This window comes from Pimephales promelas, chromosome 13, assembly GCF_988280905.1.
Source record: "Pimephales promelas chromosome 13, fPimPro1.hap1.1, whole genome shotgun sequence".
Lineage (NCBI taxonomy): Eukaryota > Metazoa > Chordata > Actinopteri > Cypriniformes > Leuciscidae > Pimephales > Pimephales promelas.
Window position 1 is genome coordinate 20,003,624 of NC_142781.1, and position 19,054 is coordinate 20,022,677.

The 19,054-nt window shown below is 37.4% G+C and overlaps 3 protein-coding genes across 3 annotated transcripts in view; 1 reads left to right on the top strand and 2 right to left on the bottom strand.

The window, feature by feature from the left end:
• Positions 1-415: 415 nt before the first annotated feature.
• ginm1 (glycoprotein integral membrane 1) lies at positions 416-3,764 on the top strand. The gene is made up of 8 exons (XM_039692686.2): positions 416-664; positions 989-1,051; positions 1,141-1,240; positions 1,357-1,514; positions 1,684-1,843; positions 1,937-2,145; positions 2,526-2,689; positions 2,947-3,764. The coding sequence occupies exons 1-8, from the start codon at positions 575-577 to the stop codon at positions 3,056-3,058; spliced, it is 1,056 nt and encodes a 351-aa protein (XP_039548620.2). The 5' UTR covers positions 416-574; the 3' UTR covers positions 3,059-3,764.
• Positions 3,765-3,807: 43 nt separating this feature from the next.
• Positions 3,808-10,209, bottom strand: katna1 (katanin p60 (ATPase containing) subunit A 1). The gene is made up of 11 exons (XM_039692685.2): positions 10,020-10,209; positions 9,291-9,468; positions 9,063-9,205; positions 7,841-8,027; positions 7,321-7,436; positions 7,119-7,224; positions 5,511-5,669; positions 5,272-5,398; positions 5,060-5,191; positions 4,801-4,927; positions 3,808-4,695 (listed from the first exon to the last, which is right to left on the bottom strand). Exons 2-11 carry the CDS (start codon positions 9,450-9,452, stop codon positions 4,497-4,499), a joined length of 1,458 nt encoding a protein of 485 aa, XP_039548619.1. The 5' UTR covers positions 9,453-9,468; positions 10,020-10,209; the 3' UTR covers positions 3,808-4,496.
• A 712-nt stretch (positions 10,210-10,921) lies between these two features.
• Positions 10,922-19,054, bottom strand: part of mdn1 (midasin AAA ATPase 1) — a 50,239-nt gene continuing 42,106 nt past the window's right edge. The window contains exons 84-101 of the mRNA XM_039692684.2: positions 18,775-18,909; positions 18,054-18,192; positions 17,632-17,939; positions 17,378-17,513; positions 16,693-17,003; positions 16,439-16,612; positions 15,735-15,836; positions 15,390-15,588; positions 15,074-15,238; positions 14,838-14,995; positions 14,159-14,248; positions 13,931-14,046; positions 13,662-13,836; positions 13,129-13,202; positions 12,876-12,990; positions 12,700-12,766; positions 12,428-12,570; positions 10,922-12,150 (exon numbers count right to left, since the gene is read on the bottom strand). Of these exons, the coding sequence (XP_039548618.2) occupies positions 11,965-12,150; positions 12,428-12,570; positions 12,700-12,766; positions 12,876-12,990; positions 13,129-13,202; positions 13,662-13,836; positions 13,931-14,046; positions 14,159-14,248; positions 14,838-14,995; positions 15,074-15,238; positions 15,390-15,588; positions 15,735-15,836; positions 16,439-16,612; positions 16,693-17,003; positions 17,378-17,513; positions 17,632-17,939; positions 18,054-18,192; positions 18,775-18,909 (2,793 nt within the window). The 3' untranslated portion in view covers positions 10,922-11,964. The remainder of the gene's footprint in view (positions 12,151-12,427; positions 12,571-12,699; positions 12,767-12,875; positions 12,991-13,128; positions 13,203-13,661; positions 13,837-13,930; positions 14,047-14,158; positions 14,249-14,837; positions 14,996-15,073; positions 15,239-15,389; positions 15,589-15,734; positions 15,837-16,438; positions 16,613-16,692; positions 17,004-17,377; positions 17,514-17,631; positions 17,940-18,053; positions 18,193-18,774; positions 18,910-19,054) is intronic.

Here is a 19,054-nt window from a genome sequence, read left to right on the forward strand (position 1 = left end):
TATATATATATATATATATATATATATATATATATATATATATATAGCAAAAACAGGCCTATCACGAATAACTGCAGTGGCTTAGATCGTAGAGCGCATAGTTCTTGAAAGAACGATTAATGTGCTCGAGTTCGAGCCTGGCTTTTGCCGAACATGAGATGTAAAAAGTATAAATTAACATTGTCTCTAGCGTTATATTTTGTCAATTAACTTAAATCGAAACCATTATATGGGTTTTTGCCTTCATAAAACAGCACAAGACTATAAGAATAGGCATTCTGTGCGCACTTTGCTCACGCGATCCTTCCCGACCGACCTATCAATCAAACCCTGATTCGGCGGAGCACTCCACCTGATGAAACACTAGAAGCTTCATTTAGCCTTTGTCACGTGACTGTGGGTGTTTTGAATCACGCTTCGGATCAGTGTTTCGAATCATTTTTGCTTCGGGATCTCGCAAAGCTTCGGAACGTCTGTTTCGCGTCAGCCATCCTGGGTAATTACGACATGACGCGCAGAGCGTCATCCGCGTATTTAAATTCACGTATTGTTGGTAACTAGCGTGATAAAAAAAATGGCGTCTACATGGAAAATACATTTAACGATGGTTTATCTGATCGTCTTGTGTATTCTGGCCAATATCCGATCGAAACAAATAACCACGGTGGGTGATATTTCATATATTTTGAGGTAGTTTAATGTGACGTAATTTCTGTTGGATCACATCGTGTGTAACTAGCTAGCTGCTACACAAATGCTTATCCGATAATAAATAACGGACCAGTTTTAAGACACTAATTTGGTTTATAAAGATGCTTAAATTATGGTTTGTCTGTCATTGACACATTTAACGTTAAGTAAATATAATATTCACGGTTTATTTACCCAAAGCAGTGGGCATCAGCTTTGAAAACTTCAGGAAAGGACTGTCAAGTCAGAACCATGTATACAAACGCGTTTGTTATTATATATGTTGTTTATTTCATAGGAGACCATCGTGTTAAATTTCACAGCGGTTAGTGAAAATAGCCAGACAAAGTACAGCGTACAGGTAAGAAGTATTTTGGGGAATAGTTTATCACATCCATAAACATGTTTTGTGCTGGAATGATCATTTAAAATGATTACTCATTCTTTCAGATTAATTTGAATGTAGGTTTCTTGGACAATGAAACACTTATTAATGGAGCTCCTCTCAAGTCTACAGGTGTCACAAGGGTGACATGCCCTGCATTTTTGTGTATGTATCTTTGTCATCTTTTCTCATTTATTAATCAAACGTATTCTTGTTTTTAAAGTCTATTTAAGAGAAACCGTAACCATGATGATGTTTATTACTATTCTTTGTGTTTGCAGTGGATGGCTATAACGCGAGCTCTGGTAATCCAGCGTATGTGTTGGTCAGCAGTGAGTTGAGGCTGATGATCAATCAATCATATGTTCAGAATGATGCTGGAGAGCAGGTTCTGTTACTCCTCCTGAGTCAGGAGATAATCCAGTTGGCAGATGAAAAGGTTAACCCTTACCTTAAAAATGATGACTGACGTAATTTAATTCTCTGTTATATGGCTTTCACAGAGTAATTTTAAACAAAATTACAGCTTTAATGCTATGAAAAGAAACCAAACTCCAGCTTGAGGCAGTGCACATGAATGTGATCTTACCTTATGTCGTATTTTGTAGGTTCAGCAGCCTGACGTGTGTGAGGTGGAGATCCGGTGGAACCAGAGCTCTGGGAAGATCACACAGATCACCAATATTTACCCTTTATCAAGAAGCAAGCTCTCCGTCATTCCACAAGAGAATGACATCTTGGTTACTGATGCATCCATACATAATACAGGTAGAATATATAGCATAAAATGCTTTTTTGTAATCTGAAAAGTGGCTGTGGTGCTTTAACTGAAAGAATTTCGATGTATTGTTTTCTTCACAGTTGAAGACCAAGTGCGTAACACCACTAGCCACTACTTACTCAAACATGCAGAGACCACCCAGGATGAGATTGCAGCTCCAGGGAAACTTCCTGAAACACCCTTGCGGATGGACCCTGAAACACTGTATGAGTCCAGAGAGGAAGAGGAAAGGACTTCCGATTCAGTGCTGCTTGGGGTTCCTTTAAGTGGGTCCATATCCTCTTACAGTGTAAGTGCTTCTGCACCACCACTGTAAACTCTTGGGGTATATTAACTGTGGTATAGATACTTCTTTAAAGGTGGCATGAAACATCTGAGTGAAGTGACTTTGAATTGTTGGATGTTTGTAGTTTGCTATTGCTGTGATGTCATGTGAGTGACAGGTTGCCCCAAGCTCGCGCCAATAAACGTCATCAGAAAAGAGATGTTCCTGCAAGAGGGAGGGGAAGTTATTTTGATTAAATATTATGAGGGCAGATTAATAACAATGAAATGGTGAGGTGCACGGATACATCATTTATAGTATATACTGTAATTTTTTTTTCTAATTTCATCTTTCTCAGAAGTGTCATTTTCACAAACCTGTTGCATTTGTTGTTATTTGGGCAGGTGGCGTGCCAGTGGGTTGAGGAGCTGAGGGATAAACTTCGGCGCTTCTGTTCTGATTCAGTGCCGCTCTTCTTTTTGATCATGTGGGTTGTGGTGGTAGGCGTTGCAGGCTCCGCCATCATCATTAAGATCCTGGATCTTCTGTTCCCCTCCTGTGAACACAGGTACAACTTGCACCAACCTGGTATTGGGTCTCTCAACAGACCCTATAATAAATGCACAGCCATATTGGTGATATTCGAATGATGTGATTTGAAGCACTGAGTATTATTATAACTCAATCACTTCATTTGGTACTATAGACCTGAGCACATCTGGATTAGATCTCATCTCAAGAACCAATAAGAAGTGGCATTTTATGCATTCTGCTAGATAACATGTATGATTAATATGAAATATTTTTATTTTCTGTCTTTCATAGGGGATTCTTTCATCTCAATCCAGAGACTTTGATGCCAGATGATGAAAAACAGAATCTAATGGATAACATGGAGGGAGAACTATCAGAAAAAAGCATTTTGATAGAAAAGTGATGGACGTGTTCTATTCAGTTTGGCTTTGTGGCTTTATTTGGTTGACAATACCAATGACTTCAGTGTAGCACAGAAAAAAAAAATCTATTTTCACATCTGCATCTGTGTGAAAGCATAATCAGACTTTTTTATTCTTGACTACACTGTGCTTGGGGAATATAAGGAGTGAGATGGAATGGTAAAGGTGCACACTTTTAAATAAGCACAGTACCTAAAATGTCCCTGCTTTTGCCCCCACTAAACTGTTTGTTTTACGGTAAAACAGTGAATTACCTTTGCCTGATAAATGGAAATAACATGAAAAGGTGAAGGGTATGACTAATGGGGAAAAAATAATCCATTAATGTAATTAATAATCAAGATAATTTTAATAACTCCATATTATTTAAATGGATTTTCTCGTTTCTTACTGTTTTTAGTGGGCTGTATGAATCTGCCTATGTTGCTTAATGTAATATTCATGTTGCTTGAGATATTGCAGTTAAATTAAGCATCAATACATTTCAGCTTTGACCTGGACGAGTTAAATGAACACATTTTGGTTTGGGCAGGGGGTTAAACGTTTCAGTCATTTTAAGCATTTCAACTGGACATGTACATTTCATGTAGCCTTGTCATTGGCTGTTAATGAAATTTGTAATTTGTCTCATTCTGAAGCATGTTATGACCTGTTTTCTTCAGTTTTAGTAAATTCTTCACAAATTAATTTAAATCTCAGTGATTTATTTTAAATAAAAACAACAATCCTGTTCAAATTTAAAAAATATTTATTCAACAAAATATATAATTTTTCAAATTGATCATGTCAATGGAATGTTACTAACGAAATAAACCAGAAACTGGTTCTCTATAGTGTTCATAAAAGTCAAGCTCTGAACACACCTTTAAGACACTGGTCGCTTAAGACAATTGTCCAACTCTGGAAACTTTGGCCTTTAAATCAACCATAGTGGCACAGCAGCAATTCATTAACTCTTCATTTAATGGAGCATTTGGAGAGCGAAGCTGGTCTTTGGTCAGTGGCAGTGATTTTACAGGAACAGACAAATCAAGCAAATAAAAACATGCTCACAACCTCAGTACTGTACTACTACAATAGAGCTTGTAATAAGAGCACTAAAACTAATTTGGATTTCCTGGATATTAGTTCTGCCTTTATCCTTACAAATTAATTTTAACATAAGTGAATATAACCTGTATCCAAGTAACCAGCTCTGAAAGTCGTGTACATGTTAAATCCAACCTATTACTAATAAATATTAAACTATTAATCTATACAGTCATACAAACACACTTCATTTATAGCCAGATTTATCTAAGCTCTTTAAATTTAGTCTGGTCCAGAATGGAAATGCACTGAGATTTAATGAAACTAGTCTTCAGTCTTTCAAAGTGCTAACAGCGATTGTGAAAAAAAAAGGCATAATCTTTGGTGTAATCAACAGGAGCCAAACTCCGTTATCCACTGCTTGTATTTCTCTATATCAGCAGCAGATACAGACCTGGAAACTTTCTTCAGTGCCGCCTCAAAGTCCTCCATTGTAGTGGGCATGTGCATGTCATCTTTTGATAAGTTCCGTATCTCCTCAGGGGTCAAACCCTCAATCCGCCTTCTCATTGCCATCAGGGATGCATCTCTGCAATTATTTAAAAACATGTTACCACTTCTAGAACTGTGGCACTTTATACATTGAAAATCATTTCAGGCTCAACTCAAAGTCATAATAAAGTGATAGCTACACCTGCAAACGTTGGTGATGTCAGCACCAGAGTACCCCTCCAACTGCTCAGCGATCTTGTCCATGTTGACATCATTGGCCAACTCAAGCTCCTTCAGACTAATCTTGAGTAACTCCACTCTGCCTTTAGCTATGGAAATACATAAGGTGATTTTAAATAAATGTACTCAATTAGATTTATTGGTCTTGAGCTGAGATGGATTAAGCTGATGGCAGGTAATATGATATGATGAGTGATGAATTCGGGGTCATTTCTGAGCACCTGAGGGCAGTGGGATATAAATTCTCTTCTCTAGTCTCCGTCTCAGAGCTTCATCAATGTCCCAAGGGAAGTTGGTGGCTGCAAGAACCATAACCATTTTTGAAGGGTCATATTCAGACGTCCCTCCAACACCTGGATAACAAAAGAAGGGTATTTGTTGATTTTTCTTGTTCAATCAAAACTGTACCGTTACAGTTTGCATGTACAAATACCATCCATTTGGACGAGTAGTTCAGCTTTGACACGTCTGCTGGCTTCATGTTCTTCTGAGGTTCCTCTGCGGCTACATATGGAGTCTATCTCGTCGATGAAGATGGTGGTGGGGGCATAAAATCGTGCCTGTATAAACATGCAAACAAACATGTACAGTAGCCTAATTAAACAAAAAGCAAGTTTGACTAACATTTTATACGTATTAATGAGGGATAATACAGGAAGTTTGTGATTTTACCATCTCAAACAGCAGCCGTACAAGTTTTTCAGACTCTCCTCTGTATTTGGAGGTGAGGGTGGAGGAGGACACATTAAAAAATGTGGTTCGGCATTCAGTGGCAACAGCTTTTGCCAGCAATGTCTTTCCTGTGCCTGGAGGCCCCACCATCAACACTCCCTAAAATCATATGCAAGTTCCGTTATTGTGTTCATGAAAAATACTGTGTTAAATGCAGCAAAGATCACCACAAAAGAGGATGGAAAAACACATGAAAGTATGTAACATTGCTGTTAAATAATACGGTCCCAAGCAACAATTACGCTACCATTCAAAAGGGGTCAGTAAGATTTTTTTTTTTTTTTTTTTAGAAATTATTACTTTTATTCTGCAAGGACGTATTCATTTGAACCAAAAGAATAAACAAATCATATCCATTTTAAATAAACTTTCTATTTATCAGAGAATGCAATTTTTTTTATTAAGAAGCACAACCTCCAAAACTCTGGAATAGCCTTACTGATATTGTTCAAGGCTCTGACTCGCAGTCCCAGTTTAAAACTAGATTAAAGACGCATCTCTTTAGCCAAGCATTCACATAATGTTTACCTTTTATACTACTGTTGAATCAGATCGAATGCATCTAATATTATAAAACTTGAGAGCGTCTGTACCTATTTATTTAGTTTGCATAGTATTTACAGTTATTACGTGCATATATTGTGGATATTACCAGTGGGGCTCAACAGCCTTAGTCAAACAGGTTGGCGCGTATGTTTCGGTTGCGGAAAGATTGTGAGATTGCGGTTAGGTCTCAGCAGGAGCAGGAGGGATGTAGAGGTCAGTAAGATGGGCTGAGTTGAGTGGGGGACGTAGGGGGGTGACTCTGGGATGCCAAACTGTCTTGTTTTTAACATCTACTCTTGTGTAATGGAAATCATTATGAACAGCAGCTATGCTAATGATTTCCCCATTTGCTTTTCTGCTAAAAATGGCATTCGTCAGCTCTAGTTTGTATCCAGCCTCTCACAGAGAATTCAGATGCCCCAACACATGTGATGAGACAACTAAATGCCTGTGAAGAGACGACTCAACGCCGGCGATATGTTATGCCCTAAATTATTACATGATTAAGTAAATGTATTTTTCCATATACATTTCTGAAATGCACTTTCTGTAAAGCTGCTCTGAAACAATATGTATTGTGAAAAGCGCTATTCAAATAAAGTTTAATTGAATTGAACAACTGTTTTCAACTGATAATAATATGAAGTGTTTCTTCTTGAGCAGCAAATCAGCATTAGATTGATTTCTGAAGGATCATTTGATGATCCAGGAGTAATGATGCTGAAAATTCAGCTTTGCTATCAAATGAATAAATTACATTTTAAAATATATTTAAATAGCCAACAGATATTTTTGTAATGATATTTCAATTCACAGTGTTGCTTTTTTAACTCTTTTTGATCAAATAAATGCAGCCTTGGTGAGCATAATAAACTTCTTTCAAAAACATCAAAAAGTCAGACCACAAACATGACAATGACATTGGCCTGATATTTAGAAGTTTTGGGATGGAACTTTTGTGAAATCCATAAAGCGCACGTGATTTTCTTTAGGAGTTCTTACTTTCCACGGGCGTCTTATTCCTTTAAAGAATTCAGGCATCCACATGGGTAGAACCACTGCTTCCTTCAACAGCTTCTTGGCCTCCTCCAGGTCAGCAATGTCATCCCTATAACAAAAATTAAACACCATTATTTATGACTAAAAAACAGGTAATTTGAGAAAATAAATGAGAAATGGAAGTACTTTTGAAGAAAGAACTCACCATGTGACATTGGGGTTTTGGGAGATGATGTCTCTCTCCAGAACATCAATCAGGTCTTTGTCTTCTCCTCCTCTGTCAAACCTCTTCACCTCCGTCTCCACACTCTCCACTTTGTTCTACAGGGAGGGAGCAGAAAGTTGTCAAATCTTTTTTTAACTACAATTTCTTTGCCAGTCTTTTCCACTGAATTATACTCTGTTGCAAATGGCTTGGAAAAATGGCACAAATCAAACATTACACTGAGCTTCAAACGAATGAAGTTGCAAGATAAATACAGTAAACATTTTGTTCATTGTTGTTTCAGTTTCTCATAGTCAAGAGTACAAAGGAAACACTTGCCATGTTTACATGTTTTAAACTCTTTTTTTCTAATCTGTTTACTTTGATGTCAGAAACTGGTAACTCAGGTTAATATGGTAAACATTGTTAATACAGTGTAATCTGATCCTTTGAGTAAATGTTGTGAATGTGAGCAGTTTGAAGACACAATAGCAGACAGAGATGGGAAATTGATCCTTACCTTGTCATCTTTTGGCTTGGACGGGTTCTCTTTCTTTTCTTTGCCTCTCTGAGGTTTTCCCTTGTCCCCATTGGTGACGCGCGGTGAGGGTCGTGGCTGGCCGCGAGGGCCGGCGCTCAATCTGTTTCCATGGCCCTTGCCGTCTTTGTGCGGCCCAGAGGATTTGCGAACTACACATGGAGATTGCCTGTTCACAAGCACACAGACACATAGTATCAGGACATCCAGTGCTGACTGAAGGGGCCCTTTAACAATATTATTCAAATTTTGCTGAATGGAATGAAATGTCCGTAATTAATGGGGCTGTAAGCTCTCATTCAAATGTTACTTCATAATCAGATTATGGTTTATATAACAGGCTCAACAGACCTTTCAGAGCCTCAAGGGAAGCATGCAAGAGTATGAGGGACTGCGAGACGGTGGGAGGCCATTCAGATCTTAATCTAGCTCACATAACAAGAATGCTCATGTGGGCTTTAAAACTCAACTACTACTAAAGACAGGAGTGTCACAGAGTGTGGGCAATGAATTTCCTTTACTTTCCATTTATTTGAAACACTGTATAAAAAGAAATAATGCAAGTATAAATTTAAATAAATAGTACAAATTAAATCTATTTATTTACATCTATATATATATATATATATATATATATATATTTATAATTAAAAACGTATATTCAGTATGAATATTTCCATGATCTTTCTGATACTTTTAAAATGTCATTATTAGTGCCCATTCATATTTTTTTTTTTCAGGCCTGGAAATAAAAGATTTTAAACTCTCAGTTTTATTTTCCAAGGTATCCATGACCTCAGGGATTTCAAGACCCTTGATCTTCAGAACTCAAGTGAATAGTCAAACAGAAAAAATGTGAAATATGTGTTCACATCTGAAACCCAAATTGAGCTAAGGTTGAACAACAACAAAAAAAGTTAGATGTCCACGCACTGAAATTTAACATTTTATGACAACCAAGAGCATGCAAAAATTCAACCCCTTCATTAGGCACAATCCATCAGGTACCTGAATAAAACCCAACTGGACCAAACTCTGCAAAGTCTGAGGACCAAAAATACAACACAAAACACCACATATGTTCAAACACAGAGTTCTTACTTGAAACTTGAACTATTTGATGCATAAAATATGTACAAAAGAGTAAACGAGTTTGTGAGATCTGTGATGACTGTCAGAGGAGTGTTTGGATGTGTTGTGGTACCTGTGCTCCACGTGAACTGGCATGATGTCATTCTCCTGGCCAAAGCTGCTGGGTTTGGATGGGGTCGACTCCAGCTGGAAGCTCTCAAGTGTTGCCATGATCTCCCGAACTTGTTTTGTCTCTTCATTTATCTCCTGCCAAACCTTGATGAGACACATAAACACAAAGGCCAGTTACAACAAGTTGAAAGCATTAATAGCCTGAATCATAGACTGGAGGAACTACAACCTGCTGCCATTTCTGCTGTAGAGAGGAGTCTCTGACTGAGTAGAGGTACTTTTTGATCTGTTCCAGGACCCCCTGATAACAGACCACTGCAGAGCTGTAGTTCCCCAGCAGCGCATATTCTCGAGCCAGCTTCACATTCTCATTGATCTCCCCCAGACTCATTCTGCGAGAGGAACAGCTGAAGATGGAAATATGATGATTGGTTTGGTTATACTTTATTTTGATGGTCCGTTTAACACTGTTGACTACAAGTAACATTGCACGTCAACTAACTTTTATTAGAGTGTTAGGAGAGTATTAGTAGACTGGTAGGGTTAGGTTAAGAATAAGTTGACATGTAGACGCAAAGTTACTTAGTAGAATGTCTTTTGGGAAAGCAAGTGTTAACATTAGCAGGTAATATGATGCAAAAACAGCCTAACGTTACTAATACTCGAATGGGGTAGTAGCAAAGGTGCTTCTAGTCAACAGAAATTGGAAAAGGGACCATCAAAATAAAGTGTTAACATATGTTTAGATTGGCATGTGCACTATTTGTATGCTAAAAAAAGACGAAAGCAAAATATGTTAGACATCAGCCAATCACACAACTAATGTTACAAATATGGGAAAAAAAACAATGCATGAACGTTTCCGCTATTACCAGGAAAATGCGCCAAACATTTAACAGTATGAGTTTACGTCAAAAGAGGCTTTTAGCAATTAGTATAACATTAGTCATGAACAAACCTGTGCAGTGATCCGCCTCTTAAATAACGTTAGGACAAGTTATCCTGAAAAAGGCACAACATATAACTATTATTAGGGGTCAAAACTCCAGCGTGGGGCTTTGGACGACGATTATATTTGAAATAACTTAGGATCCACACACTCATGAGTTCCCTTAACTTGTTTGGGAAGGGCACTTAAAATTGTGAAGCTGGAAGCAAAAAAATAAAGTACTCTCGCGGTCCTGCTTTTCAACATAAAAGTCAATAGAGCTAGAATCTCTTTTCAAAATAAAAGTAGTGTATAGGGCGATATAATATTCAATAATATAAACTAAATATATGAAAACATATATATATATATATATATATATATATATATATATATATATATATATATATATATATAAATTAAAAAATATAAAAATAAAAATACGTTTTTAAAAAAAGGAAAAATAATGTAACTAGTGGAAAATAATGCAATAAATCATTGTTACAATGTTGTGCACATGCAGACAGCAATATTGCCATTGTAAAATACAAACTAACACATATAAACATCAACATTGTTAAAAGGTATGAGGAAATGTTGTTCTCTCTCGTTTTCCATGCTACAATAAACATTTTAAATAGAACTGTTTAGTCAGTTGCCCTACAAACACAGAAGAGAATTAGTATCGCCAAGATATGGGTTCCATTAGGAATGTTTTTCCACAACAAAATATACACTCATACCTCAAAAGTCTTTACAACAGCTTCAAAATTCATGTTTGAGGTGATTCACTTTGTATATTGCAAGTTATGTTATTCACAGATCTAAATCTATGTGAATTAGTCTTTCAAATGTTATTATGAACAGTTCTTTCTAACTAACTAAAAAAATAATAATAATAAAATAAAATTAAAATTCAGACCATAATGAAAACATGTCCAAAATGTTTTATTGTTATTTCCACGGTTATCAGCAATTTATCATTTCATGAACCGAGATGAGTAAGATGACGGGAGACCAAAGACGCACACCAGGTTACTGTTGAATTTGGACAATGTGTACATGAAATAATTTGTTTTTTGATCCTGCTTTCTCTGATGCCGAATGCACAGACCGAGCAGAAAAGTGTGTGCAAAATGTAACTGAATCAAAATACTTCAAAACTAAATGTTTAAAACTAGACATGTCTAGTAAGAGATGCAGCTATGAGATTAAATATCTAAGGTCTGTAGGATATAGAACAGTGTTGGTTGAAATCACAGATAATTTAGAAGATTCTTCAAAAAGTTTTCTTTACTGGCAGAAATTGTGCTCCTGGTTGTAAAGAAGAAATAACCAGTGATTCAGTAGTCAGATTCCATTTAGATGTACAGGGCTGATGAGTTCATCAGTTTCCATTGAGAACGGTCTAGATGGGAATGTGGGTTTTTGTAAAGGCACATTTTTTTCTGAATAACCATAAACGGGTCTGAAGGGTGAATACTGACATGCAGATGTACTTTGATATCAAACATTGGCAGTGCCGTTCACACTAATTTTGTTCATTCACATTTACAAACTGGATGAAAACAGGACAAGAACAGGGGTGGGGGAATACTGCAAGGATTGGAGGTCTCTCAGTCAATATTCAGTCAGTCTAACTGAAGTTCTTCCATACACAACCATCACATTTCCTTGCAGTTAAAAAAACAAAAACGAATAAAAAAATTCAATAAACAATAAAAAGATGTGCAAACTTGATTGATGGTAACAACAAGAGAAAACTATTCCAAGTGATTGCGGCGATGAAAAGGAGAAACCACTTCAATCAAACTACAAATTCAATAAAATAACAAAATTAAGAAAAAGGCACATGTACAGCAGCCTGTCTAATGTCTTTTTGTGTGTATTCATGTTTGGGAAGGACTAGCAGCAGCGGAACTTAAGTTTTACAGTTGTGTCTCTGGCCCCTGCAAAATTGCTTCCATGTGGTGCATTATAAGTCCGTGGCGGTGACGAGCTCGAACCACTGCCTCAAAGCGTCACTCAGGGTCTCTGGGAGGGCGTTCACATTTCGCAAAATAATGTAGAAGGGGAAAGGGAATTCCTCCATGTAGGACCGAATCTCTGGCAGTTCACCCGGCCCTTTAAATATGGGCACTTTAATATCCAATATGGAGTCCTAGCATGGAGAGAATCGAGGATTAATTAACATGCAATAAAATGTAGGATGTATATTAATTGTATTATTTTAATTATACTAACAATAATTTTAATAATTAAAAAACAAAAACACTTTTTAAAATAAATATGGGGATCATGTCTTCAAAGTGCTTTTCATTTTTCCTAATTACATACATTTAGATGAAGCAAAAACATAAATAGCCAAAAAAAATTTTTTTTTACTTCAGCTAAACTGCAATGTGAACATATCTTTTTGATCCGAACGGATCCCTCACCCTAGAGTTTGGATTATCCAGCACTACAAATATGACAAAAATGTTTGCGCTGCGAGCGGCCTGAACTGCAGCTGCGACTCTCTCTTTCCCCTCCAAGAACAAACCCCGTCCGTCAGACACTACGAGCAGTAACTGAGACGTTTCTGTAAAGAGAAAGGGGCAAAAAACAACAATAGAAGAGTGTCTTAGATCAGAAATTGATGCAAGTGCATGAATAAGACCTAGAATTAAGGGCTTCTTTGTTTACAGCAATCTGATGTAAACTACTTTACCAATGTTTGTCGAGCCAGGTATCTGCTGTTTGGCTGCCATGAACATATTTGTTGAAGTCTCTAAAAACTGAAAGATACATTTTTTCCTAATTACTTTTATGTTGGTGTGGGATTAAAAATATAACAAAATAATATAAATACATGTAAAACATAAGAACTAAAGACAAGTTATTTACTTGAGCTATTCTGGTCTTTTTCTGCTGGAACTGACAGAGCCGCAGTATTTTTGCTCCTGTTTGGTCATTGAATTGCTGGTGGAAAGGATGGAGCAGCTGGACACTCTCTCCAAAACTACAGCAAGAGAATTAAAAGATGGATAATTGAGTGAGTGAATACATGCATGAATGAGTTAATCAACCAGGAATTTAATCTTGAGAAAATCTTTGCGTCAATATTTCTGTGCTCTGTGGAAAAATAATCTGAACTCACCTGCACACAGCCACCTGGCCCACTTCCAGAAGTGTGAGAGCGTTCACAATGACAGAGACCGACTCAAACGCCAGCTACAGAGACAGACACATTTTCAAACATGTTTATTAAAAGGTAACATCCCTCCTTTTTAAAGGATTCACATAAGGGGTGTTTCAATATACAGACAATACATGAAGACAACTGTGAAAAAATGACATTGATATCAGGTTAATATCACACAAATGATAATATTGAGTTGGCACTATCTGGTTGACACTCAAACATAGTAACTGGCAGTGCGCAAACACCTTCCCACACTTATATTTTGAGTGAGATTCATTGGTCAAAAAAGAGAAGAAAAACACAAAATAAACAAAGCTAAATATGAAGACTTTTTTCATTTCAATAAATATTGTGATAATATTGTTAATAGTAAAAAAATTCTTTGCAATAATGTTTATGTTGTGAAACTCGGATATTTGTAACAGCCCTACTTCACATGTATTCAGCAGGTGAGATTTAATATCTAAAGCAATTTTAGGACACTGTACCTGTTTGGAGTGGTTGTCCACCATACTGGAGGAGTCGTCCACAGCCAGGCAGATCTGGTAGTTTCTCTTGCTGGGTTTTGTTCTCCTCAGCCAGATCTTATCCTTACGGAACTGACTGGCGATGTAAGGAATGACCTTGCGCATGTTCAGCCGTTTTCCTGTGCGGAAGTCTCCCCTGTTTGAGATCATTAATCAGTGTTAATGGTAAAAAAATTTGAGCAGAGCTATTACAAACTGATAAACCTGACCAGTGAAGTGGAGGGACCGACCTGAGTTTGGCAGCCTGCGTGGGCTCCAGGACGAGGCGGAGCTGCTCACAGAGCTCCTGGGACAGAGGAGACGTCAGGGTCTGGTACTGATGCCACAACACTGCTGCTGCACTCTCCTGAGCAACAACAAAAAATGGCAGGAATAAAAAATATTTAAACATTAAAATTTTGATATGGGAGATGAGGAGAAGAAGCTCAGTTGTCATGTGACTGGTGTTATGATGTCACCTCTTGTTGGGATCCTAAAGTCTGTCTCTGCCAGGCCTCCAACTGCAGCTCCATCTCTTTTCTCAGCTCTTCTGGGTTCTTCAGTGGTGCCTGATTTAACACACAAAATTGTTTTACAATTGATATGCAGAATGAAAATAAGAGCAATTTCATTAGTGGTCCCGGAAGCGGTTTGGGGTCGATAAGATTATTTTAAATGTTTTAAAAGAAGACTTTAATGACCACTAAGGATGCATTTATTTACATAAAAAATAGTATTATTACAATTTAAAATATACTATTACTTAATCGTAAATAACTATTTACTTTTTTAATATATTTGAAACTGTAATTTATTCCTGAGATAACAAAGCTGAATTTTCAGCATCACTCCAATTTGCAGTGCCACACACTCCTTCAGAAATCATTCTCATATGATTATTTGAAGTATTTCTTATGTTTACTAATAATATAAGTGTTGCTTGGTATTTTTGTGTAAACTGATAAGATTTTTTTTCAGGATTCTTTGGTGAAAAGGAAAAGAAAGGTATTCTCTGTAACACTACATATGTCTTTTAATGTCACTTTTGATCAATTGAACATGTCCTTGCTGAATAAATGTATTAACTTCTTCAAAAAAATACATTAGGGGAAGTGAGCAATTTTTTTTTTTTTTTTTACTAGGCATGAAACAACATACCTTTTGCATGTCCATCAGTAGTTCAGGTACAGTGTGGATGGTGGACTCGTCACTCCTCTCTTTCATCTCTTCTTCATTACTGCTCCTCTGTGTCTCTGTCTTCTCCTTGTCTTCCTCATCCGCCTGTTTCTGTGCCTCCAAATCCCCGCACTCCAGACCTGAGAGAGAACAGACAAATGTTCAACATGGACATTATGCATGTGTGAACAAACACTTGGTGGATGAGTGTATTGTACCTTTCTGAGAGGCTTTATTATCATTTAGTTTCTCTGGTTTAAGCTCCTGGGCTTCAACTGCCTGCAGGTCCTTCTCCTCCTTCACATCCATTGCAATGTCATCTTCCTCATCGTCCTCTTCCTGTTTCACACCAGTTGGCTTTTGCTGCTCAGCACTGGCAGCATCTATGAAGAACAGATGTCAACAGAGAACTTATCTCAGATGGTATCTCTTCTTAATACTGTTTACATGGATAGGAACCTCCTAACATAGGCATACAGAAAAACATACAGAAAATGAAAGTCAGAATATACATAATTGTACATAAGTCCTCACCATATGTCTGAGCGTCGTATCTCTCCTCTCCTTGTTTTACGTGCTCATACATGTCAGACTCCTTTTGTGTGTCAGTCTGAGTCTGATCCTGCATTTTCTCCTCTCTGTTGTCAACCGTACGCAGACGCTTATTCACACGCTCATTATAATCGCCCATTGAGCGCTCATTATCTGCCTGTCCAGGTTTGCGTTTGAAGCTCTGGTAGGAAAATAAGACTGGTCATCAGCTTTTCTGTGTTACACATACAACAAGCTATCTTTTTATTTTGAGCAACCAGACAAAAAGGCAAAAATAAATGAGCAAATAATCGTCGTGCGAGACAGCCTGTTAATTTACACACTGACCTGTGTGTTTTTTTGCCTCTGTTTGTGTGAACTCATCCTGGCCATCAGCTTGGAGTCGTGCCCTTCAGACTGACTGGCATCCGCTGCCCCGCTGCCGTCCTCCTGTGGACATGGGTACATTTACATAATGGATTTACTTAACTGAGAATAACATTCAAATTTACATTGACTAAAAATGTATACCGACTATGGAAATTTCATTTAAAGATTATATTAAATATCTGTCTTTTCCAGGCCTGAAAATCTATTTTAAATGTCAGCATGAAATGGAAATAGCGATTGTCTATTCCTTATGGTTATGTATATATTTAAATTGAAACTAAAGGGCGGGACTTGATTTTGTTTATCAGAAATTGATCATCGACGTTCAGGATTACTGCAATCCTGGGAATATTGTCCTGTCCCCATGGTTTGTGCTCATGTCATTAGAGAAGGGGGAGGAGGAGTTAAAAGGGTACATGATAAAAAAAGTAAAAAAAAAAAAAAAAAAAGATTTCCACAAATAAATCATTTGTAATAAACACTGCAAAATTCTATATAAAAAAAGAACGGTCAATTTTTAGTCCCTGATATTTTGAGGTTTTCAAGAACCATATATTTTTTCTCTCCATGACCCTGGAGAGATTTAAAAAAAAAAATTAATTAAAAAGGAGGGTTGTAAGGTTGACATCTGGAAATAATAAGCCAGTCTCTTTTTTGTGTACCTCTTTTGCCTGGTCTCTCTCTGACGCGGCTCCAGCCAGCTCTACTGCGGTGTCACTCTGAACATTCTCCTCTCCTGTCTGTCCATCTGATGCATGTTCCTTCCTCTCTGAAGATTCCAACTGTGCATCATCATCATCATCATCATCATCCTTCTCACCCCCATCGTCTTCCTCCTGAGAAATGTCGGATTAAAATTATTAGGAAAATATTACTCTCAACACATTTCCTTGTAATTCACTTTTGAATAACAAACCTTAGGTTTCTGGCCTTGATCTGCCGGGATGGACTTTTCCTCCTCTCGTCCTTCTTCCTGACCTTGATTCTTCTCCTCCTTGTCCTCCTCTCCCTCATTCTCTCCTCTCTCATCCATTTCAGGCTCCTGATCCTCTGAAATTTCTGCTCCTTCCTTCTCTTCAGATTTGTCGTCTTCTCCATGTTCCTCCATCTGTCCTTCCTGCTGCTCATCGGTCATCTCATCGCCACCTTCCTCCGATCTATCTTTCTCTTCTCCAGTGTTTTCATCCACCTCCATGAGTTTGTCATCTATATCAAATGGATTCTCCTCTGAAACAAGAGTAAAATGAAAAAGTGTGTGAACAAAACAAAAAAAATCTACTTTTTAATACATGCACACTCGTTCAAATTTCAAAAGTTTAGGGTATGTTTTCTTTAAACACTTTTTAACACTTATTTAGCAAGGATACATTAAATTGACAATTAAGATGTTTATTATGTTCCAAAAGATTGGTATTTTAAACATTTAAAGAAATATATTAAAATAGAAAAGTTATTGTCTAAACAGTTATGTGCCTTGGTGAGCATAAAAACATTTTTTTAAAAATCCTACCAACCCCAAACTTTTGAACATTAGTGTACCTTCTGTTAGGGATAAAAAAAAATAAAAAATAAAACTCTGAATGTCTGACTGTTGAACATACCATCCCCTTCTCCCCCGTCTTCATCCCTGCCATCTTCATCAAGGTTAAGCTCATCTGGCAGGTCCATTGCTTCTGGTTCAGCTGCCTTCTCCTGCTTTCCGTGGTACGGGTCTACTTCATTCTCATCAAACTCACGCTACAACACACACAAAAACAAGTTGTTAAACATTTATGCATAAACAACATATATATTTATTATGCTGTGTTCTACTGGGACACAGATCAAAATGTAGAAGAAATGGTGAAAGACTGACCTCGTCCACCTGTTCATGGATTTTCTCCTTTTCTTCCTCATCTTTTGGGTGATCTTTGTCCTGGTTCTTATCTTTTTTTGACTCTCCAGCATCCATGTTGTCATCCTTTGCTACCAGCTCTGACTCTCCCTGATCCATTCCTGGACCGGACTCTTCCTCTTTATCACCATCAACATCATCATCCTCATCCTCATCATCTCCCCACATCCTCTCGTCTAAAGTATCTGTCTGACCATCTCCCAGATCCCCCATCTTTTTATCCAGCTCCTCATCTTCTTCCTTATCAGAGTCTTCTTCATCCTCCTCCCCTAAACCGGAGATGAGAGATTATAGTTATAATGTTTTCTCTAATGTTTGTTTGTGAAATTCAAGTTATATATTGTACAATTTCCATCTACTAAAACCATTATCAGCTCAGTCACCTGGCTCATGGTCTGAGCCATCATGTATCTTTCCATCAAAATCTTCAGACATCTCAATGGCATTGTCCTCCTCTTTAATGTTCCGTTTGTCTTGCTCCTCCTCCTTCTTGTCCTGACCCTCCTGGAAGGTGTCTTCAACCTGAACAAAGGAGTCAAATTTTAAGTTTGACTCTACTTCAGAATTCAGTTGTAAAAACTTAGTTCAATCAATACCAATTCTGTTTTCCAGTTCAATTCCAGTTCAGATGTTTATGAGGACAAAATGGGGCCGTAAGAATATAGATACACGGGAACATCTCAATATTATGTTTGCCGATATTTTATCAATTTTCAAAAACACTATAGATATTTATTTGTTTACATCAAGATTCGTGGCAGTGGGTTTGTGTTCAATTTAAAGCTCGACCACTAGATGGCAGTGTTGTTATTTCAGAACATAAACTGTGACATAAACCCCTGACATTAGCAAACCCAGCAGAGATGAAGGGTGGAGTCATTTTGACTTCCTAAACTGACTTCCTTTGATTTTTCTAAAATTAGATCCACATCCAAAAAAACCCCACAATATATCAATTACAAAATATCTTTTTTTTTTTTACAATATTTCAATATATCGTATCATGACCCCTGTCTCGTGATATGTATCGTATTGACAGATTTTGGCGATGCACAGCCCTAGTACAAATGCTTTCTGAACAGTGCTTCAGTCATACTAATGTACCTGATCCTCATTCTCGATTTTGTCGCTGACGTCTTTTACTCCTTCACCCTCTCCTATTCCTCCACCCTCATAGTCATGGAACTCTGTCGCTCCCTCACCGTCTCCTCCCATCAGCTCCTGGGGCAGACAGAAACCCTGCAGAGCGATAAAAGAGAGAGGGAGAAAAAGAGACAGACAAAAGGACAGAAAAACAAAAATTACAATATAATATTTATCTACAGAGAAATATTCCAAGCCAATCAAAAAAAATACAGACAGTGATCTCTGGCATGGGGGAAGT